This window comes from Sus scrofa, chromosome 14, assembly GCF_000003025.6.
Source record: "Sus scrofa isolate TJ Tabasco breed Duroc chromosome 14, Sscrofa11.1, whole genome shotgun sequence".
NCBI lineage: Eukaryota > Metazoa > Chordata > Mammalia > Artiodactyla > Suidae > Sus > Sus scrofa.
In genome coordinates, this window is record NC_010456.5 from 49550216 (window position 1) to 49562363 (window position 12148).

The following is a 12148-nucleotide window of genomic DNA, read 5'->3' on the forward strand; positions in this document are numbered from 1 at the left end:
ACAAAGGGCTATTTTCTTTAATATTCCCTGATTTGGGAGAGGTTCCTGGTGGCTCAGCGGGTTAGAGATCTGACGTTGTCATTGCTATGGCACAGATTCCATCTTTGGCCCAGGAATTTTGCATGCTGCAAGTGCAGCCAAAAATCTATTTGTCCTTTGATTTGACCTCTTGGAATTATTCTTTAAGATAAGTAGTACATAAATTGAAAGCAAAATAAATAGTGCACCAGTGTGAAATGATTCCCTTCCAGCTCTGAGTTCCTCATCTGATACAGTCGAGTCCTCACTTAAGGGGTAGACGTCCTTTGCTGAGGCTCCTGTGGGGTCTGAGGTGGCCACCTCAATGTGTTGGGTGACGAGGGAATGTGTGTCTGGGCACAGGTGTATTGGCTGGGGCCTCATGCTCATGATTAGGGTGTGAACCAGGGGAGCTCTTTTGGTTGGTGCCAGTCATGGGTGGAGAGGGCGAAGGCAGGTGGGTGTTTGAGGTGGGAAATGAATCCCACCTAGTGCCCAAGCTGTGAGGTGTGAACTTGACCCACAGTAAGTACAACTGTTCAGGATAGGATGTTCCCATCCTTGCTGCCCTCCCTGGTTGTGGGGATTGCAGCCTCTCTTGGGATGGTCAGGATGTGCTGAGCTGACCAAGGCTCCCTGGGGAGACAGAGGAGCCCAGTGTTGCCCAGCGACAGCTGGAGGTGGGGTGGGAAGACGCGCCCCTTACCTGTTTACCCTGGATTAATCTTTAGCTCTCCCCAGATAGTGCCGGGCTTTTCTCAGCACACCAGGATCTGCCCGTGTCCACCCTGTGCACATCCTGGTTGTTGCCTGGCTCTGGTGAATTGAAATTAATGTGGCGGGGGGGGGGGGTGTCCCGTTGTGGCTTAGCAGGTTACAAGCCTGACTAGTATCCATGAGGATGTGGGTTCAATCCTTGGCCTTGCTCAGTGGGTTAAGGAGCCGGCTTGCTGTAAGCTGTGGTGTAGGTCACAGACTCAGCTCAGATCTGCATTGCTGTGGCTATGGTGTAGGCCAGCAGCTACAGCTCCTATTCGACCCCTAGCCTGGGAACCGCCATATGCTGCAGATGTGGCCCGAGAAAGCAAAAAAAATTAAAAAATCAGAAGGAAAAAGAAATGAGAGGAGGCAAAAGGCAGAGAGCAGATCTGTTTGGGACCCTGACCATCACCCCAAGGGGGAAGGAGGAAAGGGAGTGGGAGGACTGTGTGTGCCCCCTTCTACCTGCTATGCAGGGACCCCCTTGATCCCTGGCAGGGCACCCAGGAAGCTTCATGGAGAAAGGTGCTGTCAGAATGGGCCTCCAGCCTTGGACTGGCCTTCGTCAGCCAGGCAGGTCACTTGCCCACTGGGCTGCAGTGTCCCCTACCCTTAGAGCAGAAGGCAGGCAGCTGTGGACGTGCCCTGTCCCTTCAGCCCTAGCCTTCCTATGGGGACAGGTGCTTGGTGAGGACACTGACACCACATACCTTAGCCTCTAGTGGTACCGTGATTAAAACCTCACCCAAGTTGGAGTTCCCATCATGCCTCAGTAGAAATGAATCCAACTAGCATCCATGAGGACTCAGGTTCGATCCCTGGCCTTGATCACTAGGTTAAGGATCCAGCGTTGCCGTGAGCTGTAGTGTAGGTCGCAGACTCAGCTCGGATCTGGCATTGCTGAGGCTGTGGTGTAGGCCAGCAGCTGCAGCTCTAATTGAACCCCTAGCCTGGGAACCTCCATATGCTGCGGGTGTGGCCCTAAAAAGACAAAGAAGGAAAGAAAAGAAAGCTCACCTCAGTCAATCCTTGAAATACTGTGGAAAGTTGCTTTGGAGGTTTTTTAATGTGTCACCAGAGAAATTGTGGGTAAATGCTGAAACCATGGTGATTTCCCCTTGTATTACTTATTGTTACTGTGAGTCTTCGGGGTTGGGGGATGTTTTTCAGTGAATTGAAATTGTGGAACTTAGAGTCATCCCAGGAGTATGACTATTGGCGTATGGGTGATGTTTTGCTTTTCTGGCAAGTCAAAGGACAGGGACAGTCGGCAGCTCAGAGGCGCTGACACGGCCTTTGTCTTTCAGTCCACTTACTACATGGAGGGAAACCTGGGCCACCCCGTGTTCCAGACCCCATTCGGGAGGATCGCCGTAAACATCTGCTATGGGCGGCACCACCCCCTCAACTGGCTCATGTTCAGCATCAACGGGGCCGAGATCATCTTCAACCCCTCGGCCACCATTGGGGTGCTCAGGTACATGGCATGAGGGACTTGGGGAGCTGGGCTGCGGGGCTTAGAGGCAGGTTCGGCAAAGAGCGGGTGGGGGCCGACTTCCAGGACTGCCAGTGAGGCAGCTGAGCCCTGGGCTGGTGTGCTGTGTGGTTAACAACTTCTCTGTGAAAAGCACTCGAAGCATCCATTGTGATCCCCCCAAAAGAGCTGCTCACCTGTAAAATACCGTCCTTTGCTATGACGATATCTCAGATAATAATCATCACCCCATAGCTGTCTGGACTGGGGCCTGGGCACAGGAGGTGCTGGCCAGTCTCAATTCCCCTCCTGTTACAGCTGTGCTCCTGGAGGAAGGGGAGGGGGTGTGACAGCTTAGGATTCCTAAGCCTCACATCTGCAGAGTGGGGAGTGTGGAGGGCAGACCTCTGGACGAGGGGAGCTGAGGGGAGGGCTCAGAGCTGAGAGGGTCCTTACTCTTAGGTGGTAATGGCTCTGGAACCTGTTTTTAACCAGTCAGGTGTTTTCTTTTTCTAATTTTTAATTTTTTTTGTCTTTTCTAGGGCTGCATCCTCAGCATATGGAGGTTCCCAGGCTAGGGGTCCAATCAGAGCTGTAGCCGCCAGCCTCCACCACAGCCACAGCAACACGGTATCCGAGCCACATCTGCGACCTACACCACAGCTCACAGCAATGCCAGATACTTAACCCACTTAGCAAGGAGGTGTTTTCTTTTTCTAAAACCCAACCTGTGTTTATGTGTCAGCCTCACCCCTGAGCAAAGAGAACTGTTGCGATCAGGGCAGCCTCGGGCCCCTCACTGAATAACAGCAGGCATCCGAGATGACTGAGCTGCAAATTCCCTCTCCCCAGCAGCTGAGCTTTTGGGTGGTTTCCAGTTTTGCATCATCAAGTACCAGAGCTCTAGGAATCTGCTGCAAATATCTTTCTCCCCAGTTCACTTCCTCCACAGACCCATTCCCAACTGGGGAGATGCTGGCGGCCAGCAGGGTGGTGCTGGGAAGGGGGTGTCCTGGTCCAACATGGGGGAAGCTGGGGGAGTTCTGGGGAGCAGCCTTGAGTTCCCTGTTGGCCCACACCTGTCATTCTTGTCCTTGTTCTGGACAAAATTTCAGTCAATTTTCTTCTAAATATCAGGACACGGCAATTACTCTACATTTCTCTTAAGCACAAGCACAGTGCCCCCTTCTCGAGAGGGACATCCCTCAGCAGCCTGATGAGCATGTGGGTCCCTTACCAAGGCAGAAGCCAGCCCCCTCTGCTCCTTCAGACCTGCCACCTGGTCTGTGCCCCTGAAGGACCTGTCTGTGTCTGGGTGGGGGGGGCACTGCAAGGCAGAGGGCATAGTCCCATCTTGGTTCTCCCCTTGGAGACTCTCCTGGGGCCTCCTGGCAGCTTGACCACTATGACTGCGTCTGCTGGCGGTTATGACAAAAGGCTATTCTTGGTCATCCAACAGATCTGGGCGCCCCCCCCCCAGAGCAGTCCCCTCCTGTGCCAGACCTTCATCAGCTCCCTTCCCTAAAGGGGTTCCTGGAGGACCCGGGAGCCAGTGCCCAGCCTGAGCTGCTCTAGGGCCTTATCCTGGTCTTGGAGGCCACCTCCCTGTCCACACCCCTTGGCTTTTATGAGCCCCAATGAAGCCAACAGAAGTGCCTCAATGTAATATGCTCATAACAACCCACATCCTCAGCAGCCCGTGAGGCTTATTAAATATTATTGATCTTCCTTTCTCAGCCAACAGAGGTCCAGCTCCAAGGTTGTGGCACTGCCGGCAGTTAAGAGATTGGCAGGTCTTTGGGAAACAGTTTGTTTCATGAGCTCCCACGATGCTTGACCAGATAATTATAGTCCAAAAACCTTGGCCGCGGAATCATCTGTGAGAGGAGGGAAAGACTGCCTGTGTGGAGATGTTCCCAGCAGTGTGATTTACAGAGAGGGGAAAGCTGGCAGGAAAGAGGTCAGGGTCAGGTGACCTCCAGCCCATCTTCTCTGTAAGCTGCACCGCCGCTACAAGGAGTCATCGTGGAGGTGATGCAGCAGGGTGACAAAAGCTGTGAGCAAAACCATGTTCTAGGTTGGGGTCAGAACTCTATAAAGTTTGTTGTTGTTGTTTTGCTGAGGATGATAGAGGGTGGAAAAATTACAGCAGGTGATTCACTAGGATGGTGCATTCGGGTGAGTTTTTTTAAAATGCTGAGTGATTATTTGTGGACTTGATGGTGAGTGTTTACAAGCACGATGCCAGGCATAGCCCCACCAGCTGTGCACAAGCATCACAGCTTCCAGAAGGATCCATCCCCTTCCCTGGCATCTCCTGCTTCCTGTATCAGAGCCCCCATATGCACATGAGCATGCACACATACACACCCGCGCGCACACACATGCACACACGCACGCACAGATATACACACATGGTCACATGCATACATGTTCATATGCAGGCGCACACATGCATGTGCTATAGGTTGACAGGGTATTCTCATTTGGAGCGTCCCACAATTGTAAGCACCCCAGAGAGGCAAAGAGCTTTTGATAAACGGAGTCATTCTGACAATCCATGCAGCCCGTGTGGTTGAAGGTTTCTGCCACGGGTGCATGTTAATCAGAAAGTCAGTCCCCCCACCCACCCCTCGCTGCCTTTAGCCTTCCCACTGTGATCCTTTTTAGTGCCCTGTAGATGCTGCATTGCGAAGGTGGCAGGTGTCCCCCATCTCCCTGCTGGGCTCACCAGGAACCTCTGGCTTGTTTTGAGAGCCTCCATTTTATTGCCCAAGCTGTGGGCTTGGGTCCCACACTCTGCACCCTCCCTGGAGAATTGCCAGAAAGATGTTTTATGGCATTCACCCTGCAACTGTCTGTTTAATTCCTGAAAATGTCAGTGTTGGGCGTGTTTCTGTAGAAATCCTTTCTTCAAAGTTTTGTCAGCTTGACTTAGCAGCTGAGGGGAGAAAGGCAGCAAAGTGAGGTCCCTCAATCAAGACTGTGGGGTTTTTTTTTCCCCCAAAGTAGTGAATCCTCCTGAGAATTAGACTTGTGACAACCACCCCCCCACCCTTTCCACCTACTCACTGGTTTCAACCAGGTGCAGGCTGACAGGAGGAAGGTTCCAAGGCTCTCTCTGCTCCCAGCACTCAGTGTTTCTAAGTGGGCATCACATCTGTCAGTCCAGAATCCTAATGAGATTGTTCCCCAGACAGGAGGAGATAATTAGTGACAAGAAGGCCCACCGACTTCCATGGAGTGTTTTCGTTGGTGGGCTGGAGAAGAACACGGTGTCCAGTTGGGGTGAACTCTTTTTTTTTTTTTTGGTCTTTTTAGGGCCACACCATGGCATGTGGAGGTTCCCAGGCTAGGTGTCAAATAAGAGCTGCAGCTGGGAGCCTACACCACAGCAATGCCAGCTCCGAGCCACATCTGTGACCTATACCACAGCTCATGGCAATGCTAGATCCTTAATCTACTGAGTGGAGCCATGGATCAAACCCACATCCTGGAGTTTTCATCATGAATCAGTGGTTAACGAATCTGACTAGGAACCATAGGGTTGTGGGTTCAATCCCTGGCCTCGCTCAGTGGGTTAAGGATCTGGCGTCTCAGTGAGCTATGGTGTAGGTCGCAGTCGCAGCTTGGATCCCGAGTTGCTGTGGCTGTGGAGAAGGCCAGAGATTACAACTCCATTCAACCCCTAGCCTGGGAATCTCCATATGCCGAGTGTGTGGCCCTAGGAAAAAAAAAAAAAAAACAAAACAGCCAAACCCACATCCTCATCGATAATAGTTGGGTTCTTAACCTGCTGAGCCACAACAAGAACTCCAGACTTTCGGACTGTATTCTGTCCTTGGTAGGTGCTGGACCAAGGAGGCCTGCAGCTCAGCTCTGCCTTATGGATGACTCCTCCCTGGGCCAGTGGGAGAATCTGGGGGTTCAGGAGAGGGAAAGAGGGGATGCTGGGAAATGGGGGCTAGAGAAGGGGAGGTGATGTCTGTGCAGTGGCTACCCTGCTCTCAGCCTGAATCCTTTCCAGGTTCACTCTGTTTCAACGTGAAATCTCCCCCTGTAGAGACCGCTTTGCGAGGCAGCACAGCAGGGCAGGGATTGGGGCGGGCTGTGAGAGCCTCTCAGGGCTGGGCTCCAGCCCCCAACCCCCTCTGACATTTACCAGGTGAGGCTTGGCCCAGCCTGGAAGGTGGGTTGCAGAAGCATCATCCGCCTGGTCCTATAGTCCTCACAACCTCCTTTTGAGGACGTTTCAGAGAAGGAGACTGAGTCAGGGTGGGGCCCTGACCCAAAGCCGCTTCTGCAGCTGACCTTCTCCAAAAGGCTGCTTTGGCGGAGTTCCCATCGTGGCTCAGTGGTTAACGCATCCAACTGGGAACCATGAGGTTGCAGGTTCGATCCCTGGCCTTGCTCAGTGGGTTAAGGATCCGGCATTGCTGTGAGCTGTGGTGTGGGTTGCAGACGAGGCTTGGATCCCGCGTTGCTGTGGCTCTGGCATAGGCCAGCAGCTACAGCTTCAATTAGACCCCTAGCCTGGGAACTTCCACATGCCTTGGGAGCGGCCCTAGAAATGGCAAAAAAAAAGGGGGGGGGCTGCTTTGGCTTGACCATGGGAAAAACTGGCCAGTCTGTGGGTCCTCCTGGCCATCCCCACCACAGGCCTGGAGGCTGCCAACCAAGTCTGGCTAGGAAGTCAGCAACCTGCTTCCTCCCCTCCTCTCTCACAGTGAGTCCCTGTGGCCAATCGAGGCCAGAAATGCAGCCATTGCCAATCACTGCTTCACCTGCGCCATCAACCGTGTGGGTGAGGTGAGTCCCTGAGGCCTGCCCGCCTCCCCAGACCTCCTGCAGGGGAGGGAACAGAGTGATAAGCTGCTGCGAAACCCCTGCTGGTGGGGGCCCAGCCTCTTCACACTGGCAAAAGCCGCAAGGGAAAGAACTGCTATTGCTGTGGAGCTGCTGGGGCACCGGATGTCACACCTCCTCTTCCCCTCCCCCTGCCCCTATGCCCCACCTCCCAGGATCCCCAGAAGGGGACAAACAGGCTTGGCCTATCACTTTGAAAGGTATCCCTGTCCTTCCCCTGTTTCAGTCTGTTCTTGTTTTCAGCTGAAACCTCTTTGAAAGGCTCTCCCCCTCTCCTCCCCATTCCCAAGCTCCCAGGTTCTTCTTTCCCCTCCCGTTGACCTCAGGCATCAAATGATTCTGACTATAAACACCATGTATTTATTACATAACAGTCCTCTTCCTCATTCTTGCTAATCAGATGTCAGACTCTAATCAGAGCATCTGAACAGTCTGAGATAACCAGGGTTTCCATCCTGAGTAGGTCTAATTTCTGGCAGGGTAAAGAAACTTGGAGTTTTTATCGGGCTGCATAATCCCAGCCCAGCTGGACACACAGTTTCTATTAGGCTTCAGGAAGCTATTGAAAGCTCTGTGCGGACACCTTCTTGCTGCCTTCACAGACTCCAGGCTGGGCTCTATGACCCCTGCAGATGGATCTCAGCCGCCCTGTGCACCCCTGAGAAGCCCTCTCTGCTCTTCTCTCTGCTCTCTTTGCTCCCAGCAGGTCATCATTTCCTGGGTCTCCCCTGGCCGCCCATTGTCCCTAGGCTGGGCTTCAGCAGGGCCTTGGACATGTCCTGTTGACTGCCCAGTGCAGGCCCGTCCTCGGCTATTTCCCAACTCCCGTGCCCCAGCCTGTGGTCCATGGACGTCACAGTGGTGCCCCCTATAGGGGTAATTATCTTGGTTTTATTTGCCAGGAGCGCTTCCCCAATGAGTTCACCTCTGGAGATGGGAAGAAAGGTATGTTCCCGGACTTTCCCTGGGGCTGCATTTGAGGAGTGGGCCCCTGCCTCCTCAGGGGCGGGTCTGCCCAACACACCCTGTCTGCACAGCTGTGCTGGTGTCCACCTCATTCCCCACGCGAGGGTGAAGTAGTGATTGTATCAGCCTCCACCCCTCCCCGGGACTGGGGGGAGGTGCGTTGAGGTTGGGGAGTCCATTGTGAGTGCCCCGAGATGGGGGATGGCGTTATCCTTCCTACAGACCCTGCTTCCCCTTGCTTCTTCCTCGTCAACACCCCTCACCCCAAGGCTGTGTGGATGCCCCAGAACCCAGCACAGTTGCCTTGGGTTCTTAGAATCCATAGATTGTTTTGATCTGAGGGCAGGTCCCACCTCACCTCTGTTAGGAAACAGCAGGGAACTCCTTTAACCCCCTCTGGCCTGGAATGTGGAAGAGGACCACCCCCCTCACCAAGGAGATGTCTGAATTAGCTCTCAGTGTCCCCTGAAGCAGAGGGGGCAGAGAGGGTCTGTCTCCCAGGAAATGACTTCCTGAAAGGGTTCCAGAATCCCCCGCCCCCGCCCCCCCCCCCCCCCCGTACCTTGAGGCCCAAGAGGTCTCCAACCTACTTAGCTCCCTTCAGTGAAGCGAGCCTGCTGGCACCTGCTGTGTCCAGGCCCCTCCTGGACCTTGCAGGGTGCCCACATGTCACCCCCTTTATTGGAGAGGGGACAGAGGCATGGCGGGGGTGAGGGTGACACAGCTGGCAAGGCTAGTGCAAGCAGAGTCTGAACTCACCGTGCGAGGCCCCCACAGGAAGCAGGTCACACAGGAAGCCCTGCAAAGCCACATGATTCCTGGGCCCCGGGTGGCAGACACTGAAGCCAGGGGCCAGTACCTCTACAAGGGTAACCTTTAGATAGGTTCCCAGGGGCAGAGGTGGGGGCATTGAGGGTGACTGGGAGCCACTGGGCAGCCGCTGGGGAAGGTGGCGTGGACCCTTCGTCCTGGGCGGCACTCTGTCTCGCCTCTCTGCAGAGTCACCCGTGTCTGCACTGCTCACGGGCCTTCCTGTGCTCCTTCCCAGCTCACCAGGACTTCGGCTACTTTTATGGCTCGAGCTACGTGGCAGCCCCTGACGGCAGCCGCACCCCCGGGCTCCCGCGTAACCGGGATGGGCTGCTGGTTGCTGAGCTCGATCTCAACCTCTGCCGGCAGACAAGTGACATCTGGGGCTTCAAGGTGGGTCCCGAGTCTCCTGCTCCCCGAAGTGGGCCTGTCCTGCTCTCAGCACTCCTGGCTTCAGGGACAGTGCATCAGTGGGGCAGAGGGCCAGAGCTGTGTGCAGGGCGGGAACCACAGGGTCCAGTGGTGCCCAGCCAGCAGGCCTCAATAAATTCTCCACTCATCTGATTTAGATTCTGGGTGCCTTTGAGCAAATTAATCTCAATTTCATTTGTCTCTGGAGAATAGAGTGGATTGGCCTCTCTAATCCTTTTTTCCTTTCCAGGCCTTTGCACTTATCACAAGATAAATGTGCATGTCTGGCTCTGCCTGTGGCCAGACCCCGAGTCTAGGCCTTGACAATGGAGGGAAGTGGGTCAAGGAGAGAAAAGGAATCCAGACCTGGCTCTGCCATGGCCCTGCAAGCCCCTTCTGCTCCTGGTCTTAGTACTCCCATTTCTGAAACAAAGGGCCTTGGAGACCAGACCCCGGTGACACCACAGGAGTATAAGTGCCCACCTCCTGGAATGAGGCACTGGCAGCCATGGCCTGGGTGCCACCTCCCTCCCCCTCAACCCCATACAGCATCTCAAGGACACAGGCAGAGCTTGCTATGTTACTGTCCAAAGGTATTTCCACCAACTTGCCCCCATTTACAAGCAAACCATACAAATGCACATCTCCATTGTCAGGCGGAATAACTCTGCCCAGCACGTAGGGCAAGACTAAGATTACAAATCCAGCCAGACGTGGGCTCTAGGCCTGACTCCCCCCATTTACGTGAGGATCAGCTCTCAGGCACATGTCCTGAGTCCAAGACCTTCCTCAGACAATCAAGGCACTGCCCACATGAAGGTCTTCTGGCCTGTCTCTTCTCAGGGAAGGCGTAGGTTAATGAGGATTCCACACAAGTTAGAAGTTGGAGACAATAAACAGAATGTTTTCTCGTGAGTAGCTTTTTGAAAGTGAAGCCTTCCTAAGCTATGGTAATGGACAGGAGACCCCAGCAAGACTTTGGAAAAGAGGTTAGGGATGGAGGGAATGCTAGGGTGTGAGCACCTGGGAGGACTTTCCAGCCCTGCCCTCAGCCTCGCCCTGCCTCCATCTGTGTCCGCATGAGACGCCAGGTGGCCCAGATGGGCCTCCAGAGCCAGGAGACCAGGGTGACACCACTCCTGCCTGGTGACCTGGGGCAGGTCACGCCCGTCTCAGGGCAGCCCTCTTCCCTCCTACCTCAGAGCAGCCACACCTTCTGGTGGGACAGACTGCAGAGGTCTTCCAGCAGAAGGCCCGGGGTGTGTGAGTCACCTTGGTGTCCATGATCTTCACCACAACACCGGATCCTGTGCCAAAAGGTCACGCGGAGGTTGTTTCTGTCTACTGTGGTCCAAGCTCCTCTGGTCGGCCAGCCTTCCTGCCGCATTTCTGTCCCATGGCTGCCCTCCAGTGGCAGTAGGTAGTGGCAAGTAAATGAGGGTGTTTACTCCCTGTGTTTTGCTTTCAGATGACGGGCAGATACGAGATGTACGCTCAGGAGCTTGCCGAAGCTGTCAAGCCCAGCTACAGCCCCAATATCGTGAAAGAGTAGCAGGCTCAGCCCCTGCCCACCAAGGAGGGCACCTCTGCCCACAGCAGATCAGCAAGTACTCCAGGCCCTGCATGTCCACATTCTCCCAGCAGATGCCTGATAATGCTGTGGTCCAGAGTGGTTTAAAAGTGCCTGGATGGGGAGGGTTGAATGAGAAGCGATGCTCCAATAGGTACAAGATTTCCTTCTGGGGGGGATGAAAATGTCTGGGGACTGGATAGAGGTGATGGTTTCACAACATTGTGAATGGGCCAAATCCACTGAATTGTTCACTTTAAAATGGTTAAAGGACTTCCCTGGTGGCTCAGGTTAAAGATCTGGCATTGTCACTGTGGTGGCTCAGGTCACTGCTGTGGCATGGGTTCAATCCCTGGCCAGGGAACTTCTGCATACCGCCAAAAATAAAATAAAATGGTTAAACTTTGTTATGTGAACTTTAGAAATTCAGTTACGATCCCAAGCATCCATTGTGCAGGTTGGTTTGAAATAAGATGGGTGGGGGCCCCAGTCCTGAAGTTCTCTACTTCTCTGTTTAGACCATCAACAATTTGAGGGTAAGCATGGGATGCATGTACTGAGTGCATGTGCTCAAGGGAGGTGAGGCTGATCCAGGGTCACTGAACTGCTTGATGTCATTGAAGGGATCAGCCTGGCCAGGCTGCAGTCTACAGTTACTTAGTGGGAGCTCATTTGGGTATTACTGCCAAGACTTTAATGTGATTAAAACCCATAACCACTTTACCAGCAAATGAGATTATCCTAGATAATCTGGGTAGGCCTGAGTTAATCCCTGAAAGGCCCTGAGAGCAGAGCTGAGGTTCCTGGATGAGGAAGGAATTGTGCACATGGATTGCATGGACTGCAGTCTCAGCTGTGCTGAAGTCCCAGCCTGCCCTCCAGATTTCAAACTTGTCCATCCAGTCCTTACAAGCACTTAATTCCCTGCAATGGACTTCTTAACATCTGTTCTGCCATTTCTGCTTGTCTGGTGGACTCTGCCTGATACAGATTCCTATATTGGAACTGGTTCTGGAGGAGCAGAGTCTCAAGGAAGGGTCTTTGTTGGTTCTGGGTTTTCTGGAGTTCTTCTCTAATTTGGTTGGATTTAAAGGCACTAATGACTCTATTTCCAGTGGTAAAGGGGGCAGTGGTTGTTCCTGGTGTGAGGGGGCAGTAGAGGTTTAATCTTTTTTTTTCTTTTCTTTTCTTTTTAGGACCACAGCTGTGGCATAATGGAAGTTCCCAGGCTAGGGGTTGAATCAGAGCTGCAGCTGCCAGCCTATACCACAGCC

At 53.6% G+C, this 12148-nt stretch overlaps 1 protein-coding gene across 2 annotated transcripts in view; it reads left to right on the forward strand.

The window, feature by feature from the left end:
• The window catches only part of UPB1 (beta-ureidopropionase 1), a 28311-nt gene extending 17008 nt beyond the window's left edge, over nucleotides 1-11303 (forward strand). Inside the window, exons 6-10 of one of the 2 annotated variants that reach the window (XM_001929254.6) lie at nucleotides 2085-2254; nucleotides 6979-7060; nucleotides 8020-8062; nucleotides 9132-9286; nucleotides 10773-11295. In XM_001929254.6, coding sequence (XP_001929289.1) covers nucleotides 2085-2254; nucleotides 6979-7060; nucleotides 8020-8062; nucleotides 9132-9286; nucleotides 10773-10856 — 534 coding nt within the window. In that variant the 3' untranslated portion in view covers nucleotides 10857-11295. Of the gene's footprint in view, nucleotides 1-2084; nucleotides 2255-6978; nucleotides 7061-8019; nucleotides 8063-9131; nucleotides 9287-10772 lie in introns of both variants that reach the window. The other variant, XM_021074095.1, reaches the window with a different exon arrangement.